The sequence below is a fragment of the Oncorhynchus mykiss genome, chromosome 25 (genome assembly GCF_057628025.1).
Source record: "Oncorhynchus mykiss isolate SJ-2025 chromosome 25, ASM5762802v1, whole genome shotgun sequence".
In the NCBI taxonomy this organism is placed as follows: Eukaryota; Metazoa; Chordata; class Actinopteri; order Salmoniformes; family Salmonidae; genus Oncorhynchus; species Oncorhynchus mykiss.
In genome coordinates this window covers 29803951-29826512 of record NC_143046.1, presented here as the reverse complement: position 1 = coordinate 29826512, position 22562 = coordinate 29803951, and the positions used below count along the sequence as shown (strand labels likewise).

At 44.7% G+C, this 22562-nt stretch overlaps 1 protein-coding gene across 5 annotated transcripts in view; it reads left to right on the top strand.

Annotated features, from left to right (window-relative positions):
• Nucleotides 1-919: 919 nt before the first annotated feature.
• fgf13a (fibroblast growth factor 13a) overlaps nucleotides 920-22562 on the top strand; it is a 218285-nt gene continuing 196642 nt past the window's right edge. Inside the window, exons 1-2 of one of the 5 annotated variants that reach the window (XM_021583849.3) lie at nucleotides 920-1169; nucleotides 3695-3863. In XM_021583849.3, coding sequence (XP_021439524.1) covers nucleotides 3815-3863 — 49 coding nt within the window. In that variant the 5' untranslated portion in view covers nucleotides 920-1169; nucleotides 3695-3814. Of the gene's footprint in view, nucleotides 1170-2032; nucleotides 2315-2487; nucleotides 3402-3694; nucleotides 3864-22562 lie in introns of those variants that run through there. The other 4 variants (XM_021583850.3, XM_090219623.1, XM_021583853.3 and 1 more) reach the window with 4 other exon arrangements.

Sequence of the window (22562 nt, the reverse complement as noted above, 5' to 3'; positions counted from 1 at the left end):
TCTGGAAACCGTGACCCAGCATGCTGAGGATTCATTTGGGGAATTGTGACACACAGGGGAAGGCTCATGTATCACAAACAAACATTGATATTGGGTATCAAGACAGAGCTAAACAAGTGTACACTGCACTTCCTCTCCAACAAAACTATTAGTATTACTTCATCTGACAGGTGTGATACTGTATGGAACTTCTCATGGCCTTTGAGTCAGGGAGCAGAGAGCAGTTACTCAGTGGACTTAACCTCATCACAACCTGTGCTGTGCGTCATGCAACTGAGCTGGTGGCCTGCTTTTCAGCTTCCTGATGGGGAGAGGCCTGTGACAAAAAAACAACACCTATGGCAGCAAGTAATATCTTGGCTGGGGTTTTGCAAGAAGTAAAAGGATAGAGAAAAATGGCCTAAACCCAATCACAAACCATCCTCAAACAGAAGGCCATGTCTATAAACAACAAGAGCTGGCTAAAATAATGTTTTTTTAAAAGCCATTTCCACACAGTATTTTCTGATCTTATTTGCCTTTTGTCTAGATTTTGTCTGATTTTCAGCTTTAATGTTTTTTATTTGAGTTATTTGAGTTATTTAAATGTCAACTAAAAACAATGTAATGATGAAAGAATGATGTGTGGGAAAATACATATATTCCATTATTGAAATTTCGCAGGGTCTATATTGGCCAGTTAGTGCTATTCCTCCCTCCTAGAGGCAGAAGGGAAGCTCAGGTCGACATCGGCATCTACAGTTGGTAGTACTTTAAATAACTTGACAGACTTGAGGATGAGAAAAGAAAGCTGAAAAGGTCTCCAGTTTCCACACACTTTAAAAAAACTGTATAGACCCTGTAACCGTCAACCGCAGCCTTTTTTTCTGCCAGGCCAGGTGATGTGACACAACGCATGCAGGGGTCGACCTAGGACCGTACTTCGTAGTTCTACGTTAGAGCGGGACAAGTTAGTGTTACGAGCCAATGTTGCTCGGTTTGTTTATCGAACAGTTCGGGATTTTGCGTCTGGAGCTTTCGATTTGATGAACACACATTGGTCGTATGTCTAGGAGGACTGAATGCACATTTTACACGTGTTAAATTAGGTGTGAACGCTGACCGTAACTGTTTCTATGTTGATTTTCTCATCTTCCACCGCAAAGGCTACAATTCACTCTCAGTTTAAGGTAAGGGCGCAGTTTCTGCATGATGACTGTTCTCATCTAATTCAAGACAAAACTCTCCCACTTTATAACAAAATGTCACTTTTAAATTACGTAGGCCTAATTACAGCCTAAATATTTTGGCAGGTATACTGTATCGTGATTACAGCTATAGGTAGTAAGGCTACCTTTTTACAAAATGTTTTATAAACCCCAATGAGATTATCATAAATGAGGTGTTGCGTTTTTTGCAAATCTTAAACATTAAAAAAAAGCAACATAGTCTAATAAACTCAATTTATACAGTATCAGTGCATGTAATCTTTGTTATGAAATCAAACATTTCAAATTGTAGACAGCCACATACCATGGCTTTTGGCTTTGTGTTGAAGTTTTTGGCTGAAGTTTTTGCGCTGCGTAATTGGCCCAGTGACAGGAATGTGAGGGTTGACGACTGTGTACATACACCAGCCATAACAAACATGTATTTTCATAATTCCGTTAGTTAGTCCACTGTCTTGCGAATATATATATTGTGGATGTATACATTCGTAGTGAGGGCTTTCAGCCTAGATCGTTCCGTTGCCTGGGGTCTTTGTACCAACGAGTGTCCATTCACTTTTGAGTTGCGTAAAATATGTGCTTCCGGAAGTTGTTTGTGTAGGCTTATTTGTCAATTTTTTTTTATTGATTATGATTGTACATTTTTTTTCGTTGCACCTGCTGCTATATGATTGATCAAATTAATCAACGACCAACGAGACAACTAAAGGTAATTAGAACTTCACAGGACTCAAGCATGTTTATGCGAATCAAGGTGCAACCAATTATAATTATGCGTGCATTGGCATCTCTCCTAAAACTATTTCTCTCAGATATCGTCATGTACACTAGGCCTATTGGCTAATGTTTGCCTTCCCCTGTGTTTCTGTCAGCGCAGCAAAACGTAAAGGTTTTTAAAGGCACCAATTTTGAAATGGAATAACCTATTGAAGCAATATCTTGCATGCAGCCGTTCCTATTTATTTATCCGTTAACATCTGTAACTTTGGGTGAATGTTTACGCATTCACTTCATTTACGCATTCACTTCAGACATATTGTGTGGGCAAGTGCTCTGACATTCGTTGTCGATTCAACAGTTTCTGCTTCGCCATCTCGCGTATCAAGGTGAGTTATTTATTTTAGTGGCTTGAGACTTGCTCCACTTTCCGTGGACTCCTACTTATGGGCAATATGCTTGCTTGGACTACTTTTGACTAGACATCTAATACTGTAAGTTATCAGCTTAATTGGCTGGTCTGTGACAATGTATGTCAACGATATTTTACATGAAGAGCGTCTGTTGCGGGCTGTTGTTTCGGTAATTGGCACTTGTGCGTAAAGTTCTAGCCTAAATAGCACAATGTTTCGCCAACGCTTATTTACTTTCTTAGTCGCTGAATTGTTTCTAATGTTATACATGATTCCAATAGCATGTGGCTAACCATAATATCATGTAATGTATTTAAATCGTGAAAGTTGGTTAGGCTATGCGTAGGCTAAAAAACAACGCGCTTATTTTGGCTACTGGTTTCCTTCAGACTGTTTTATAAGTAAACACTAGCATACAACAAGCAAACAATTGAATAGATGGTTATTGTCAATGCTGCTTAATCTGCTGCCCGGCCGCTCTTCTTGATTCTACAGTAGGCTACTTGACGCCTCGGGCTGATCAACACCGCTACTCCAACGCGCGCGTTTAGTGCAACCGTGGATCGAAAGCGGACTTTAAACAATTGATTTCCATGCCCTAAATTCATTGTTTTTATAAAACGCACAGAGCTAAACTTAACATAATCGATGGTGCATGTGTGTTAGGGATGGAATACAGCGCTCACTTTGTGGATCCTGTTGATCTGTGTGCTATTTGCCCGCGTGTTAGATGCCTTAGAAGAGCTCGTGTTGAATAGAATAGTCACTACAGGCTTCTAGAAAGCCAGATTTCGTCGGTTGTAGTGGATGGAATTTGCGGATACTCGATGTGTAGACGATTGCTCATTAGAGGTAATCTTAATTTGATGCCCTTTCCGTTTGTCTCTGACGTCGATTGACACGCGCTTTGAAGCCTTGCATTTATTTTCGTAGTTTTTTGGTCAGTTCCTTTGTCACAGCCGACGAGGTGGTTATTTTCGCATGCAGCATAGCGGTATTCCGGTTGGAAGCGTTTTTCTTTATCAATGTGCATTGATGTAGCAGAAAACGTGGAGGAGATAAGGTAAGAAAAGATAGTATTCAAATGATTGAAACGCTTTTACGATGGTAATGGTCCAGGGATACAACGGCGTTTCTTTTCCAATTTTCCAGATGCGCTTTTGTGAACTCAATTGTGTAGGCTGTGTGATTAGAATGTATCAATAACTGGATACATCCATTGATAGCCTGCGCCAAACATGGAATCATAATAGCATCACAGGTTTGCTTTGTTTGTAGTCCTCTCTTGATAAAACATGTTTCATCAAAATGGAATCTTAAAAAGACTAATTGCCCTGTTTTCTAATTGTCTAACAGAACCCTTATCTCAGCACCTGGTACCTTTGGAAAGGATTTAATTGAAGAAACGTTCTGCGAGCGATTGAAAGTATTTCCATTCTTGTCTAAATCGGGAATTACACGTCCAAACTGGGATCTATGAGCGGAAAAGTGGCGAAGCCAAAAGAAGATAAGGATGCTTCCAAGGGTAAGAATCGAGCCTTGCAATGCACAGATTGCTGCCCCTAAATCACTGGTTTAAAGCGACCGTGCGCTCATTCATCTCCCACACATCCTCTGCTCGCCCTTTGAGATTTCGGAAAACAATAGTTAGGCCAGCTACTGAATGGCGCGTCATAACACCATAGATGTGTCTAGCTGGTCTCGTTTTAGACCCGACCTGTAGCCATCTACAATTAGCACATGTTATAACCTAATTATTACGCACATACTGTATACTATTTATTGGTTTCATTATTTAAACCGTTTCTGCAAATAATAATACATTCATATAAAACCAAAAACCACAACAAAAATTAAACAGTGTAGTGCATTACAATAAGCATTGGTCAACATACATGAAGAATGGTCGTGCTGTCGCTTTAACGTGATGGCAGTGAACAACAATGTCACTGGCATCCAGTTGAAATGTCCCCCTGTTGTTCTTTCTTGCACCTTTTACGCGGGTTTGCATTTGCCAAGCTCTCAACATCACATCCTAATCATACACAGGGGTGTTCCATGCCAAGTGATGACGTGAGCAGACCATTTGTTTTGGAAGCTCGTGCGCTAATGACTTATTGCGTGACAAATGGCCTCTGCATGTCTCTAGAAAAGCATCGGTTCGTCGGGATGTAAACTGGCGAACCATTGCCATGGAGACAAAGGGGAGGCAGGGTTACCAGAGAAACCTCTGGGAGATAAATCTGTGCACGCTCTACATCGAGGTTGTGTGCGACATTTCTCCCTATGGTACGCACAGGCTTTTATCCCTTTGTTTTGATTGATTGTTATTTTGTCAATTGAGGCAATCAATGGCAAGGCAACCTATCAAAACAGAATCTATCTAACAGCTGGAAACTGACAAAGAGGCAGTCAATGTGGAGTCATATCCAATTACAAAATAATTTATTCAGGATTAGTCTGCTATATATTAGTAGGCTATTTTGAATCTATCAATAAATAGCCTTTGATTCCATTGAAAGGAATATTTGTTTTGATTATCTGCATATTCAAATTGTATTATGATTAAAGCAAATATTATATTTGAATTATAACCACTACCTTCCCTGGTTGTCATGTTTCCTCCTTTATTTGGTAAATACTGGGCTATTCAACCGAAACAGATATACATTTCAATCTGCTGACATCACATATTGTTGGTTTCAATGCATGTATAATAGACTATATTCCAAACATGTTATTCTGTGACATTTCTCCAGCTCCAGAGCATGGATCTTTTTCTTTGTCCTCAAATGATTTTGTTCCTTTTTTTTGTTGTTCTGAGCATTGCTTTATTATTTGCCGGGGTAAATTGGACTTGCAGGTTAATGCAGTTGACTTGTGCATGCTGTCACTCATTGAGATGTTTTCACCTCAAGTTACCACTTCAGACGCCTAGGTCTGTGTTGACTCCCATTATACACCAGAGGTGGTTAGATTAATTCAGGTTTTAATTAAATTAATTTTAGTTTAGCCTCAGACACTAACCAGCACTTAGAGGACGAGTGAACAATCTACTAGGCATACGGCACTAGGTTTTAGAGATGTCAATAGTTGCCCATATGGTAGAGATGTCAATAGTTGCCCATATGGTAGAGATGTCAATAGTTGCCCATATGGTAGAGATGTCAATAGTTGCCCATATGGTAGAGATGTCAATAGTTGCCCATATGGTAGAGATGTCAATAGTTGCCCATATGGTAGAGATGTCAATAGTTGCCCATATGGTAGAGATGTCAATAGTTGCCCATATGGTAGAGATGTCAATAGTTGCCCATATGGTAGAGATGTCAATAGTTGCCCATATGGTAGAGATGTCAATAGTTGCCCATATGGTAGAGATGTCAATAGTTGCCCATATGGTAGAGATGTCAATAGTTGCCCATATGGTAGAGATGTCAATAGTTGCCCATATGGTAGAGATGTCAATAGTTGCCCATATGGTAGAGATGTCAATAGTTGCCCATATGGTAGAGATGTCAATAGTTGCCCATATGGTAGAGATGTCAATAGTTGCCCATATGGTTGAGATGTCAAAAGTTGCCCATATGGTAGAGATGTCAATAGTTGTCCATATGACCATCGCATTTTATTAACTGTCTTTGGAGTTAAGCTTTGGATCAATTCCACTGCTCTTTTTAAGAACAATATGGGATTGAAGGAAGGGATTTAAACCCTGGAAATAATGAAATGAAGTTCCAGCCTTAGTTTAATCCCTATGCTTGCGTAACAGTGGGACAACATGTTAGCACATGTCCCCAAAAGCTTTGACTCTTGGTGTTTCTTAAGGGCTCGATTCAATCCGCAGCGTTTAAGAACTGCGATATTGCGTGACTGAAATGTAAAAGTAATTCACGATTGAGCCCACATATGCAACATTTACCGTGAATGCGGTGTCTGAGAATGCGGGAACATTGCATTTCAATCGCGCGGATCTTCAGCACTACGGATTAAATCGAGCCCCCATGAAAGAAATGATATCCATTCTCTGTGCATTGGCTCACTCAGTGAAAGGCCATCCTTCACCTCTTCATATGATTGGAGCACATCCTGTTCTAGCACATGTGATTACAGAACGGCAGTGAGCGAACAGTCTCAGGCAGGGAGACAGGGATACAGCCGCCTTCCAGTATCAAGGCAGGCAAATGATTTTGTGTTAGCCTCCACACGTCCTGGTGAGCCTGAATTGGTGTGTCAAAGCCCCATGACATAGCCGCTATATCCCGGCCTTAAACATAGCATTCCAGAGCCTGGGAAATCAATGACCTTTGACCCTCTTTTCTGGTCTTCTGACAGTCTCTTGGGATTGAATGTGTTGTGGGTTTGGGAATAGCCTAATACAGCAAAAAGCCCAAGTTCCAATTCATAATGGACAATGAAAGTGGTATTCTTCTCCATAAAGCACTCATCAAAGTGTAACAGTACTTTCTCTCTCCCAGACTTCTTTGGGGCCTGCATTTTTATAGACAGACCTCTTGGGTTGTGTTTGTCAGAGTCAGACAGTGGATTCATGCCTGCCTCTGGAACGGCCTATCCATGCCGCCATATTAATTCAGCCGAACAGCCCCATTGGCCAATCAATAAATATCCAGAGGAATGGGAGTTTGGAGTCACTGCTTTATGAATCACAAAGGAGCCAGCTCTTCCCTGCACTACTGTGACACCTGCGCTAAACTCTGGCTAAACAACACACTGCCTACAGTATCATTACCGTCTTTTGATCTAGTAGCTGGTTGGCTCTCTCGGAAGCCCACTTTAAATAGGATGGCGTCGATTCCAGGAAAAGACAATGGAGGAGATTAGAATAGTGCCTAAAGGGTCTTGTCGTCTTTTACACCAAATCACCATGATGGGGTTATGTTATTAACTCAACACTGCGTTTGGGGAATGTCATGGAGCTAAATCACCAACCAGGCACTGAGAAGTGATCCTTTAGTACAGTATACAGTGGGGCAAAAAAGTATTTAGTCAGCCACTAATTGTGCAAGTTCTCCCACTTAAAAAGATGAGAGAGGCCTGTAATTTTCATCATAGGTACACTTCAACTATGACAGACAGAATGAGGAAAGAGAATCCAGAAAATCACATTGTAGGATTTTTAATGAATGGTGGAAAATAAGTATTTGGTCACCTACAAACAAGCAAGATTTCTGGCTCTCACAGACCTGTAAGAGGCTTTAAGAGGCTTCTCTTTCCTCCACTCATTACCTGTATTAATGGCACCTGTTTGAACTTGTTATCAGTATAAAAGACACCTGTCCACAACCTCAGTCACACTCCAAACTCCACTATGGCCAAGACCAAAGAGCTGTCAAAGGACACCAGAAACAAAATTGTAGACCTGCACCAGGCTGGGAAGACTGAATCTGCAATAGGTAAGCAGCTTGGTTTGAAGAAATCAACTGTGGGAGCAATTATTAGGAAATGGAAGACATACAAGACCACTGATAATCTCCCTTGATCTGGGGCTCCACGCAAGATCTCACTCAGTGGGGTCAAAATGATCACAAGAACGGTGAGCAAAAATCCCAGAACCACACAGGGGGACCTAGAGAATGACCTGCAGAGAGCTGGGACCAAAGTAACAAAGCCTACCATTAGTAACACACTATGCCGCCAGGGACTCAAATCCTGCAGTGCCAGACGTGTCCCCCTGCTTAAGCCAGTACATGTCCAGGCCCGTCTGAAGTTTGCTAGAGAGCATTTGGATGATCCAGAAGAAGATTGGGAGAATGTCAGATGAAACCAAAATATAACTTTTTGGTAAAAACTCAACTCGCCGTGTTTGGAGGACAAAGATTGTTGAGTTGCATCCAAAGAACACCATACCTACTGTGAAGCATGGGGGTGGAAACATCATGCTTTGGGGCTGTTTTTCTGCAAAGGGACCAGGACGACTGATCCGTGTAAAGGAAAGAATGAATGGGGCCATGTGTCGTGAGATTTTGAGTGAAAACCTCCTTCCATCAGCAAGGGCATTGAAGATGAAACGTGGTTGGGTCTTTCAGCATGACAATGATCCCAAACACACCGCCCGGTGGGGAACGTTTTGTGGCCAAGCAAGTCTCTTCTTATTATTGGTGTCCTTTAGTAGGGTTTTCTTTGCAGCAATTCGACCATGAAGACCTGATTCACGCAGTCTCCTCTGAGCAGTTGATGTTGAGATGTGTCTGTTACTTGAACTCGGTGAAGCATTTATTTTGGCTGCAATCTGAGATGCAGTTAACTCTAATGAACTCTGCAGCAGAGGTAACTCTGGGTCTTCCCTTCCTGTGGTGGTCCTCATGAGAGCCAGTTTCATCATAGCCCTTGCTGATTTTTGTGACTGCACTTGAAGAAACTTTTAAAGTTCTTGATTTTCCATAATGATGGACTGACATTTTTCTTTGATAATTTGAGCTACTCTTGCCAAAGTATGGACTTGGTCTTCTATCAAATAGGACTGTCTTCTGTATACTACCCCTACCATGTCACAACACAACTGATTGTCTCAAAGCTAAGCTAAGGATCCTGGGACTAAACACCTCCCTCTGCAACTGGATCCTGGACTTGCTGACGGGCAGCCCCCAGGTGGTGAGGGTAGGTAGCAACATCTGCCACGCTGATCCTCAACACTGGAGCTCCACAGGGGTGTGTGCTCAGTCCCCTCCTGTTCTCCATGTTCACCCATGAATGCACGGCCAGGCACGACTCCAACACCATCATTAAGTTTGCAGACGACACAACAGTGTTAGGCCTGATCAGACAACAATGAGACAGCCTATAGGGAGGACGTCAGCGACCTGGCTGTGTGGTGCCAGAATAACAACCTATCCTTCAATGTAGCCAAGACTAACGAGATGATTGTGAACTATAGGAAAAGGAGTGCCGAGCACACCCCCATTCTCATCGACGGGGCTGTAGTGGAGCAGGTTGAGAGCTTCAAGTTCCTCGGTGTCCACATCAACAACAAACAAGAATGATCCAAACACACCAAAACAGTTGTGAAGAGGGCACGACAAAGCCTATTCCCCCTCAGGAAACTAAAAAGATTTGGCATGGATCCTGAGATTCTCAAAACAGTCATAGACTGTTCTCTCTACTACCGCATGGCAAGCGGTACCGGAGTGCCAAGTCCAGGACAAAAAGGCTTCTCAACAGTTTTTACCCCCAAGCCATAAGACTCCTGAACAGGTAATCAAATAGCTAACCGGGCTATCTGCATTGTGCCCCGCCACCCACCACCCGCCAACCCTTCTTTTACACTGCTGCTACTCTCTGTTCATCATATATGCATAGTCACTTTAACCATATCTACATGTACATACTAGCTCAATCAGCCTGACTAACCGGTGTCTGTATGTAGCCTTGCTACTTTTATAGCCTCGCTACTGTAAATAGCCTATTTTTTTACTGTAGTTTTATTTCTTTACTTATCTATTGTTCACATAACACCCTTTTTGCATTATTGGTTAGACCCTGTAAGTAAGCATTTCACTGTATTCACCTGTTGTATTCGGCGCACGTGACAAATAAACTGATTTGATTTGAAATGAAAAAATTAACTTTTGACAAGGCACACCTGTGAATTGAAATGCATTCCAGGTGACTACCTCATGAAGCTGGTTGGTTAGAATGGCAAAGATGGGTTCAAAGCTATCATCAAGGCAAAGGGTGGCTACTATGAAGAATCTCAAATATAAAATCTATTTTGATTTGTTTAACACTTTTTTGGTTACTACATGATTCCTTGTGTTATTTCATAGTTTTGATGTCTTCACTATTATTCTACAATGTAGAAAATAGTAAAAAATAAAGCAAAACCCTTGATTGAATAGGTGTATCCAAACTTTTGACTGGTAGTGTCTAGGACTAGGATCAGCTGAAGACCTGAGTGTGTGCTGTGGAAAACCTCAGATGTAAGTGGGAAGGTCTTAACTGGAGCTGTTGGATTTGGAATGATAGGTAAGAGGGTATAGTTTGTCTCTGATTCAACCAGGCAGGATCTCCATACAACGTCTCCTCATGTCTTTACTTCCCAACTATTTGGTCCTGCACAGCACATTTGACAAAGAGTATGTAACCCAATGAAATACATTGAAAAATATACTTGTAGTTAGTACAGTAGTAGCACATGCATTTAGTATATTTATGAGTTCATGATTTAATTATAATTTCGTGTTAACACTGACAACATTTTCCAGAGTATAAACAAAGGAGATGTTGTGTCGGCAGCACCGGGCGGTGTGCCCTGTCAGTTTTCACGGTGCTGACGCAGATCTGTCTGCACTGCCCTAAGACGGCTGGCTCGCCGCTGCTCATCAGAGACTTGCCACTCTGCATTGCGCCGTGCCGCCCTGAGATGTTTGGGGATGTTCGGTGCTCTGTCTCTCCAGGTCCTCCATCACCGGGCAGTGTGGGCACTGACGGACAGCCTCTTTGACTGGCGAGGCACAGCTATTGGGGCTTTCTTGTTGGCCCTGTGTGTGTATCTGTCTGTGTGTCTGTCTGTGTGTCTGGCTGGCGTCCTCAGAGGCCTGCAATACCATTCAGCACCCAAATATATCCCCAAGGCATGTAAACTTGTGTGTTTTTGTCTCATGTGGTTAATCAAATCAAAGTTTATTTGTCACGTGCACCGAATACAACCGGTGTAGACCTTGTGAAATGCTTACTTACAGGCTCTAACCAACAGTGCATAAAAGGTGTTAGGTGAACAATAGGTAGGTAAAGGAATAAAACAGCAGTAAAAAGACAGGCTATATACAGTAGCGAGGCTACATACAGACACCGGTTAGTCAGGCTGATTGAGCTAGTATGTACATGTAGATATGGTTAAAGTGACTATGCATATATGATGAACAGTGAGTAGCAGTAGCGTAAAAGAGGGGTGGTGGGTGGCGGGACACAATGCAGATAGCCCGGTTAGCCAATGTGCGGGGGCACTGGTTGGTCGGGCCAATTGAGGTAGTATGTACATGAATGTATAGTTAAAGTGACTATGCATATATGACAAACAGAGAGTAGCAGCAGCGTAAAAGAGGGGTTTAGGGGGCACACTATGCAAAATGGCATGATCCTTTGGTGAAGTGATTTGCCAACATACCATTTCCTGGAGTTTTTGTTCGTACTGTAAAGCTGCTGTGACTGAACTGGTTGGTTTCAGTCAATTCATTTCAGTAACCATCCAAGGGTACAAGGCCTTACCACACAGTGCGTGTCATCCCCAAAACAATGATGTCAAAAAACAGTACTAAATCTAGTTCCTCTGGCATTTCATCATTGCGTGGCCGGGATCAGTGACCTGCCTTTAAAATCCCTTAAATACCTGGCTGTTATGATGCGTCAGCCAGGCTAATCCTGAAAGCTGTGGTTTTATGAGGTGAATGGGTTTGTATAACGCTGGGTTTCTGGGCCAGCACTGGACTGAATCATGCCTGGGCTCTGATTGCCATTTGCTGTACCACAGCAGTAATTATAGAGGGTGTCCGAATCCTCTCCTAATCCCATTGTCCACGTCTCCCCCTCTCTTTAACCTCACTCTCTTCCTCATTCCCTCTCTTTCTCCTCTCTATTCTCTATTCATCCGTACCCCTGACCCCTGACATCATGGTCTGCCATTGCTCCCTTGGTACACATCTAAGTTGGCCACATCAACTGCCTCTGCTTTCATTTGCGTTCAAAGGGATTGGCACGTTTTAATCCTCATTTAAAGAATGGACCAAGAGTGAAAACACCTCCTCATTGCTTGTCCTCATTACCAGATATTGAAATGCTCACACAGTGCCAATGAGATTTGAGAGTATGTAAGTGTGGATTTGACTCAAATTAGATGTAGTGATTAACTGCAGGGTGATTGTATCAAGCCAGGCTTGAAAGGGTACTTAAGTGATTATCTGTAAAGATTTAATTTGGCTGCAAGTCGTTTGTTCATGCCATGACTGATGTTAACGACCCAGTTATTGTTTATACAACAGTTCTCTCTCTCTCTCATCAAAGTAATGGCTCAAAGGATCACATGACCTCTTTCATGTAGGTGTGGGATTATGTATCGATTCAGGATGTTTGGATTACAGATTACAGCAGCGATTGGATTGTTTTAGATCCAGAAATGCACTACCATGCCCTGTAAAAAACATTTCTGTCCAAAGGTAATCCTCCATAATTGTGGTTATGTGTGTCAAACTGTGCTGATGACAATGACCTCTTCATACAGAGACAGGAAATTCTAATATTTCAGAGTAAGTGCCTTTACATGTGTTTATGCGTTTTGGGTGGGGGTCAAATTTAGATTTCGTTAAAATAGTGGCCATACTGACGGGAAAAGGGGATACCTAGTCAGTTTTAAAACTGACTGCATTCAACTGAAATGTCTTCCGCATTGAAGCCAACCCCTCTGAATCAGAGAGGGGGGGGCTTATCTTAATCAACATCCACGTCATCGGTGCCTGGGGAACATTGGGTTAATTGCCTTGCTCGGGCAGAACGACAGAGTTTTACCTTGTCAGCTCGGGGATTGGATCCAGCAACCTTTCTTTTACTGAACAAGCGCTCCTTCCCGCCAGGTTACCTGCCCACATATAAGCTACATATAGACTATATAGGCTACTGCCCCTTGTCATGAAACCCTCTATTCCACGCAGGCTACTCCATAGTGGGACTGTGATGGGGGCAGGCAAGACTTGGCCTGGTCTACCATTAGAAAAACCAGATGGTTTTACTGACTGGCCTATTATGACTAAATTTAGCACACTGACCACATCAGCAAGAAAATGGCCCGTCACTGCTAGCTTTATTTATTATTGTCCCACAGGAGCTACCAATGATGAAGGAGAAACTTCTATGGTTTCTCTTCTTTCCACAAGGCAGAACTCACAACCTCTTGGTTGACGGCGTTCTGATCGTCCCGCTACGCCACAACGTCTGTCAGTTAATGTGACTGTTCTCTCATCAGTGATGGACTTTTTTTCCGTCATTTGAGGGTTTTCTGTATATAGTTGTCTAATGTTGGTGGAGCGTATTATTCTGTTTTAATGCTTCTCCTGAATCACTGTGATAAATCCAATAGTTTCTTGAGTGTACTTTCAACAGAGCTGAGATTTAAGTGCAAAGTGCAGCAATACAGGTAAAACCAGTCATTGACACAGACATGTCGGTGTAGCAGGAAGATCCAAATATAAATATTAATGCACAAAGTAATCATGTGTCAAATATGAAAGTTCAAAATGCTGTACATTGAAACCACTGTTTGTGTGTGTGTGTGGGGGGGGGTGTCCCTAACCTTGCCAACAGACAAAAACAACTGTGAATGGATCAGTGGTTCACCAATCAGGGCCTTGATGGGCTCGGCAACAGTAACAAGGAGTGATGTGTAAACCATCAGGTGACGTTCTAGAAACGTCTTTAGGGATGTCCCCGGAACAAGCCGGGAGCTAAGCAAAAACCTCCACGGGACCATGGCAGAATGTCCTATGTTTTAAACATCCTTGGACAGAGGAATGTTCTTGCAACGTTCCAATGGAATGTGTCTAGAACAATATCTTACATTCTAGAACATAGTAACCATGTTCTCGGTAAGCTCTGTTTGACATTAAGGCAATGTTTTCCTAACTTTAATGCCAAAACATGCTAAATGGGTTCTCTGGAAGTTTTTTCAACATACATAGAATGTTCCCCTAACTATCGAAAAACTGGACACTCAAACATCAGGGGAACACTACAAAAAACATCTCTCTTGCTAGAATTGTTAGCTGGGTAGCTGTATCAATCTAACTGAAAAGAGCTGACCCAGTGACAACTTGACACACAAGGTGACACATATGGTCTCCAGGGAACAGGTGGGTTGCTGATGTCTTCACCGTAATCGACAGAGGACAGGACAGAAGGACCAAGGGGACAGCTGGATCACAGGTGGAGCAAAGCTTTAGATGGAAAATAAAAATAAATGTCATCATTTGTACAGTGGTACAGTAGATGCAGAGTTGTCCTATCCTACACTATCAAGCTTCTGAAATATATCAGCTCTATGAGAGATGATTGTCTCTGAAAGGCATCAGTCCCCTCACCTAGACCTTTGCAGAATCTTTCCCTCTGGCAGGCTTTAGTTCCTGATCAATATGTAGGGTGACGAGCTGGTCCAATCAGGGACTGCAGGGGACTGTCAGGGCACACCTCTCGAGGCAGTGATTTGTTGTTAGATCAGGGGTAAAGTGAGTTCACAGAAGCAATTACCAGAAGGTCAAAGGTCACTCTAGCAGCCTCAGGCATCAAAAAGAACAACTGGGGGTGAGCCTTTTGGAGCTGAATCATAAACCCACTGCATTACTAGTCATTTCAGATGTTCACCAGAGGGCCGTTTCAGTCTCATTTCAACGGCTATTCCGGTCTCATTTCAGTGATCATTTCAGTCTCTAAACATCATCAGCGCCAGTGTCCTGTCCATGTGACATCAAGGTCTAGAAGACATGTAGTGTAAAAGGCTTTGTCGGCCCCGGTGGATGGATGCTCCATTTAAAACCAGCAAGGCGGAGGATTAATAGTTTGTCCAGACACAAACTAATTAAAGTTGGTGAAAATTCTAAAGGGGATTAAGGCGAGGTAAGAAAGGGAGATGATAAGACCGGGCCAGTGTTAATAAACAGAACAGTGGGCTGGAACAGAACAGAGCAGGGCATGATGGGAGAGCAGAGCAGTGTAGTGGGGGCCATAGTACTATACTATAGTTGAGTGTGGTTGCTTCTGGCTTCACCGTTGCTGGGATTAGCATTAGCGCAGTTAGTGTTAGTGTTTAAAGAAGCATTCGCGTAGCTGCGGCTATAAATCCTGAGCTGGCCAAAGGCTCACTGGTACTGATTAGCCTGTTGTGTGCTAACCAGAATGACAGGCAGCCATCTTCTTGCCCGCCGCCCAGGCTGGTGATGTTATAACGGGAGTATATTCCTCCCGCTTCCTTCGTCCAACAGCTCATTTAACCAGAGCATTAAAACCAGCGCTGGGCCTCCTCGCATCAGCTCCCAGCAGCTCCCAGCCCTCGCCAAGCACCGGGGCAGAAAACAAGACAACCTACATTTATACCATTAGCACTTGGCATGGCATCACACATTTTCAAGACAAGGCGAATTAGGCTCCTCTGTAGTGCTGAACATGTACGATTGTCAGCTGGTTGAGTGAGTGTGGACCTCTGAAAGAGCAGGTAACAAACTATGGCATGAATCGGTCCTCTGCCTGTGGTGGGGACATACAAGTGGAGTAAGCAGTTTGAGATCTGCATGCCATTAATTAAAGGTGTGACTCCCGCCTGCCCAGGCTGCTCTGTGCGTTGTATGGAGGTTAATGCAATTGGCTACATTGATCTGCAGGTCATTCAACTTAAAATAACAGTTTCATTAGGATTCAGACATTCACAGTCCCACAAGAGACCTATGAAGTGTGTGTGTGTGTGTCTTGGCACAGGCGTGTGGCAGGCAGGAGCAGATCACTGTGACAGACCACTGCAGAGCAAGCAAGGGGTTTTGCTTAAGCCAATAATTAGAACGGCTATGTCCAATGACAGGAGTGGAAATGAGAAGTCCCCTCTCTCTCCCTCTCTCTATCATACAGCGGCCTGTGATTGTCAGAGTGGAAGTGTGTAATCCTATGGAACAGATGGATTCTAGCCTATACAAGGCACCGCTATCAGGCAGAGGAGAGGGATCTGTCATTTAACAGGATCTGATTATGATAGGACACCTTTGGTGGGTGATTCAAAAGAAATATGAAATGTTTAAAGCATCTCTCTAGGTTTGGCCTCCCTGGAGCTGGAGCTACAAACATTATATAGATTGCTATTAGGTCCTACTCCTCAGTCAAACATTTAATGTTTCTCCTTAGATGAGAAAGGGGACGAGGACTGCATTCAGAGTGGAGCACAAAATAAAATGAAATGGTCACAGAAAGGATAGAATGGGGAAGATATTAAGGATGAATTCATCTCTTAATAGAAGATTATCAACTGCTCAATCGAAAGTGTGTGTGTGACCACATGTTCTGGTGTAAACACGATGTGCACTGCAGAGTCTTAACTGGGGTAGAACGCCTTCTGTTTTGGGTTTTGGTTAAAAAAAAGACAGACATTGTGAGGATGATTTCTAAATATAGCCTGATCCTTCGCTGGTCCCTGAAGCCAATTTTACGCAGTCTGGATTGGTGAACATCACAGCTACACCACATGCCCCTCTCTCTTTCTCTCTACCTCTCTCTCTTCCTCTCTACCTCTCTCTTCCTCTCTACATCTCTCTCTACCTCTCTCTACCTCTCTGTCTACCTCTCTCTCTCTCTCTACCTCTCTACCTCTCTCACGCTCTCTACCTCTTTCTCTTGCTCTCTTTCTCTCTCTCTCTCTCTCTCTCACTTTTTGTCTCTCTCGCTCTTTGTCTTTCTCTCTACCTCTCTCGCTCTTTGTCTCTCTTCCTCGTTTTCTCTCACGTGCGGCCTCTTTCTCTCGCTCGGTCTCTATCTCGCTCTCTCTCTCTCCCTCTCTTTCTGTATCTCTCACAATCTCTTGCTCTCTCTCGCTATATCTCAAGAGATATCGCACTCGCTCGCTCTCTTTCTATCTCTCGCTCACTCTCTCACTTGCCCTCTTTCTCTCTCTCGCTGTCTCTCACACATTCTCTCTCTCACTCTCACTCGCTCTTTCACTCTTTCACTCTATCACAGCTCAGGCTGAGACTCAATTGCAGACACAGGAGGTGGAAAGTTAGAATCTCAGATATTTATTATAACACAAGGGACAGGCAAAGGGGAGGTTGAGGGCAGGCAGAGGTTCGTAATCCAGGTCAGATTCAGACGAAAGCCAGGGTCCGACAGGAGCCAGGATGGCAGGTAGGTCTAGAATGTGCCCATTGCAGGATGGGGAACGGGCAGAGTCTGGGACTAACATCCCCCGGGGTCTGTCTGGGAACGCTGCGCCTTACGAACCAGGCTCTCTATACCCCAGATGACTGCAGGGAGGCAAGGAGGCTGGTCTCAGGTCAGACGGTGTCGGAGCGAGGCTATACAGGCATGAGAGTGTATCAGGCTTCATATTCTTGTGCCTAGGGCTGTAGGAGATAGTAAAACAAGTGAATAATAAGGGTCTTTCGAGCCTGCCTTGAGTTGAGGCTCTTGGCAGTGCGGAGACATTCCAGGTTCTTATAGTCAGTCCACACTAAGAATGGCTGTTCTGCCCCCTCTAACCAGTGCTTCCACTCTTCCAATGCCATCTTAACCGTGAGTAGTTCTCGATTTCCCACATCATAGTTCCTCTCAGCGGGGTTAAGACGATAGGAAAGGAAAGCGCAGGGATGCATTTTTTGGTCCTGGGTAGAACGCTGGGACAGGATGGCCCCCACTTCAAAGTCCGAGGGTGTCGACCTCCAGCACGAACTGACGGGAGCTGTAGTGTATCGATGCTAGAGGTCCGAGAACGCCCGGTTATCTGGTGGAGACCACGTAACGGAACCTTGGGAGTGGTGAGTACTAAGAGGGGGGAAGCCAGGGTGCCATCGAGGTAGACCAACACGAACCGGTTCAACATGTCACTGAGCACATCATTGACCAGGGCCTGGAACACTGCAGGAGCGTTGGTCAGTCCGAATGACATCACAAGGTACTCGTAGTGCTTGCTAGCCATGTTAAAGTTTGTCTTCCATTCGTCTCCTTCCCGTACCAGATGCTAGGTGTTCCGAAGGTCCAACTTCGGGAAGATAGTCGCCCCCTGGATAGGCTCGAAAGCCAAGGAGATGAGTGATTGCAGGTAACGTTTTTTAACCATGATGTCATTAAGACCCCGGTAGTCGATACACGGGCACAGGATTTTGTCCTTCATCTCCACAAAGAAGAACCCTGTGCCGGCGGGGGAGGCAGATGGACGATTACTCTCTGCAACAAGAGATTCCTCAATGTACCCTTCTGTCGTCTTCGTCTCCAGAGCCGACAGGAAATAAAGCCGCCCCCAAGGTGGTGTTGTGCCCAGGAGAAGGTCAATAGCACAATCGTAGGGTCGATGAGGAGGAAGAGATGTGGCGCAGGCTTTGTTAAAAACTTCCAAGAAGTCCTGGTACTCTGCAGAAACGGCGGAAAGATCTGAGGATTTCCCCAAGCCTGCAGGAAGATGTTCCGGGGCAGGCTGCACCAACTTCAGACAATGCATGTGGTAGAACTGGCTCCAACCCATGATAGATCCAGTAACCCAGTCGATCAGGTGTTTGTGCGTCTGGAGCCATGAAAACCCCAAAACCATGGTTACATGAAGAGATTCGATGAGCAGGAACTGCATAGACTCACTGTGATTACCTGACACTTGCAGGTTGATAGGAACTGTATTGTAGGTGACTGCAAAATGAGCACCCATCCAGCACTCTGGCATCCATGGAAATGGAGAGCTCCGACACCAGGGTCGAGGCCGTAAAGGTCTTGTCGGCCCCAGTCAATGAGCACTCGGAGAGATTTGGACTGGTCACTCCACAGCCGGATGGCATGGAGAGGTGTACAAGTAATGGGAGATTGGAAACTCCACGTACAGTTCACCAGCGTACTCATATCTACTGATGAGCCTGGTCTTTTGTTGGACAAGTAGATAAGTAATCTTGGTGCTGTCTGTATCAGCAGGAGACAATCTAGCCCTGCTCAATTGCATGGGCTCCAGAGGAGGCAAGTCAACAGCCCTTGGTGATTCCAGAGGGAACTGAGGTGACGGATTCTGATTGGATTCTCCCGGTAAAGTAGACACCAGGGACTTCCGGGATTCCTAGGCGGCGAGGTGGGGAAACGTGGACGAGCGAGTGTGACAGGGAACAAACATCTCCCTCCTACATTCCCGTAGCCACCCATCGATCCATATAGTCAAGGCTATGAGAAAGTCGAGGTCAGGGATTCCGGGTACCAGGCACTCTTGGCGGCCAAAGTGCGAAATTCTAATTTGTAGTCTGCCATACTGTGGGAGTCTTGGCGCAGTTGAAGTAGCTTCCTAGCAGCCTCTCTCCCGGACAATGGAGAATCGAACACCTTTTTTACCTCTGCCACGAGCTCATCCAGACTGAGGCAAATGGTGGATTGACGTAGCCCAGGCGAGAGTCCTCCCTGAGGGTCCTTCCTCAGCGTTATCAGGTACAATGTATTTGAGCGATCCGAGGGTAATGTAGAGGGCTGCAGCTTGAAGATGAGAGAGCACTGGGAGAGAAACTCCCAGAAGGTTGCTGGATCTCCAGCGTAGCGCTCTGGAGGAGGTAACCGGGGTTCCTGGGAAGCTGGGGTAGGCTGGGGAGAAGCGCCGCCGGTAGCGGGGTTACTGAGAGTCTTGGACGTTGCCATTGTGGCTTGCTGCCTAGTAGATAATCTGCAGAATTTCTCCAGCACTGCATTGAAAGCGTGGTCATGGCATTCCGCCAAGGTCTCGAGTCCTTTCCATAAGGTTTTGAAGTAACTCCTTGTGTCTTCCAATGGCGGCCACTTGAAAGGAGACAGTGTTGCGGGGCTGGTCCAAGTCTACTGGGTCAGTCATGGCCAGTTTGTACTATCATGGCTCAGGATAAGAGCCAGATGCAGACATAGGAGGCGGATAGTTAGAATCTCAGATATTTATTATAACACAGGGGGCAGGCTAATGGCAGGTCGAGGGCAGACAGAGATTTGTAATCCAGGTCAGAGTCAGGCAGGTACAGAACGGCAAGCAGACTCGGGGTCAGGACAGGCAGACTCGGGGTCAGGACAGGCAGACTCGGGGTCAGGACAGGCAGACTCGGGGTCAGGACAGGCAGACTCGGGGTCAGGACAGGCAGACTCGGGGTCAGGACAGGCAGACTCGGGGTCAGGACAGGCAGACTCGGGGTCAGGACAGGCAGACTCGGGGTCAGGACAGGCAGACTCGGGATCAGGACAGGCAGACTCGGGGTCAGGACAGGCAGACTCGGGGTCAGTACAGGCACACTCTGGGCCAGGACAGGCAGACTCAGGCTCGGGGTTAGTACAGGCAGACTCAGGCTCGGGGTTAGTACAGGCAGACTCAGACTCTGGGTCAGGACAGGCAGACTCTGGGTCAGGACAGGCAGACTCTGGGTCAGGACAGGCAGACTCTGGGTCAGGACAGGCAGACTCAGGGTCAGGACAGGCAGACTCAGGGTCAGGACAGGCAGACTCAGGGTCAGGACAGGCAGACTCAGGGTCAGGACAGGCAGACTCAGGACAGGCAGAAAGGTCAGAACCGCGAAGACTAGAAACAAAACTTGAAAACGGGAAACATGCTGGTACGACCTGACAAGACAAGATGAACTGATAACATACAAACAGAAAACGGAGATATAAGTACACAGGGGATAATGGGGAAAAATGGGAGACACTTGGTGGGGGGTGGAGACAAGCATAAGACAGGTGAAACAGATCAGGGTGTGACACACTCATGCTCTCATGAGGGAGAGGTCATTTACATAATGAGACACAGCCATGACAACAAAGCCCAAATAAGCGCAGGAGCCATCAGTAATCAGGGGCCTCTGAGGTTACTCCCTGACACACTCTCTACTGCTCTGGGGGCCACAGCAGGAACTGACACACTCATCAGGGGCCCCAGAAAGAAGGAATTATAGAGGAAGGGCTTTCATTGGAACAGAAGGGGGCAGAGGAGGGGGAGAGGGAGGCATGGGGGAGTGAATGAGAAGTCCTCTAGCTCAATGGTTCCCAAAATGTGGTGCGCGCGCCCCTTAGGGGGCATGCGTGGGGTGCAGATTTATTTTAAATGTTTTAAAGGAACTCAGTCTAGCTTTCAACTTACTTTTGAAAGTTGTAATTGTAGTTTTCCTCTTGTCCTGTCTGTTATTGCATACATTAGAGACCATTTTTAACTTGTCAGAAATGTTCAGAACAACTGGACCATGTCAGCTAATGTTTTTTAACTAGGTCTTCTAGTCCATAGATTCTATTGTAATGTATGAGTCACTTAGATATCACATGAATACACATTAGACATGGGAAATAGTAGAATTTAAGAAAATTTGCAGCCCATAACAAAATGTGTATAATTGCAGGAAATAAGCTTTAAGCTGCACAATGTTCTCTCCACCAACAAGAGGGGTGTGAACAGTTTGTGTCATGAACAGTGCTTCTGGAAGGGGGCCCTGAGTGGAAAAGTTTGGGAATCCATGCTCTAGCTCAGAAGGGGTGGGGGAATAACTCATTATAGCAGAAGGTATCGCGAGTGTGGAGCGTATCAACGGCTCAGACACGAGAGGTATGTGGCAGGGTCTACAGTCAATCACGGACTATAAAAGAAAAACCAGCCCCGTCATGGACCACGATGTCTTGCTCCCAGACAGACTAAACAACTTCTTTGATTGCTTTGAGGACAATACACTGCCACTGACACGGCCCGCTACCAAAACCTGAGGGCTCTCCTTCACTACAGCCAACGTGCACCAGCAAACCAGCACAGTGTTGATGTTCCATGAAAGACATTCCACTTTCCCTTCCTGCAGGTGGGAAGGGTGTCAGTAGAGATTTTATAGGGTGAGGTATCACTTCATTTACACTTTTATTAGAGGAGACAAGTACCTTCGAGAGAGAGAGAATTGTTTATTTCACTTTTGTATATTATCTACCTCACTTGCTTTGGCAATGTTAACACATGTTTTCCATGCCAATAAAACCATTGAATTGAGAGAGATGAACACAGGCCTTGCTCTAACAATACTCCATAACAGCAGAACTGAATTGTCATAAATGGGATGAACAACGTTGAGAGACGCAATAAGGACAACAAACTTTCGTGTTGCTTAAAGGTTGCACTGACATTAGGACAAAAAAGCAATCTACTGTAGCCTTTCCACTCCCGAGATTCTGGCTGCCATCTTGCAGTGGTGTAAAGTATTTTAGTAAAAATACTTTAAAGTACTATTTAAGTAGTTTTTATGGCTTTCTTTACTTTACTGTTTATATTTTTGACCAGTTTTACTTCACTACAATCCTAAAGAAAAGTATGTACTTTTTACTCCATACATTTTCCCTGACACCCAAAAGTACGCATTACATTTTGAATGCTTAGCAGGACAGGAAAATTGTCCAATTCAAGCACTTATCAAGAGAACATCCCTGGTCACCCCTACTGCCTCTGATCTGGCAGACTCACTAAACACACATGTTTAGTTTGTATATTATGTCTGTGTGTGCCCCTGGCTATCTGTAAATTTTAAAAGAA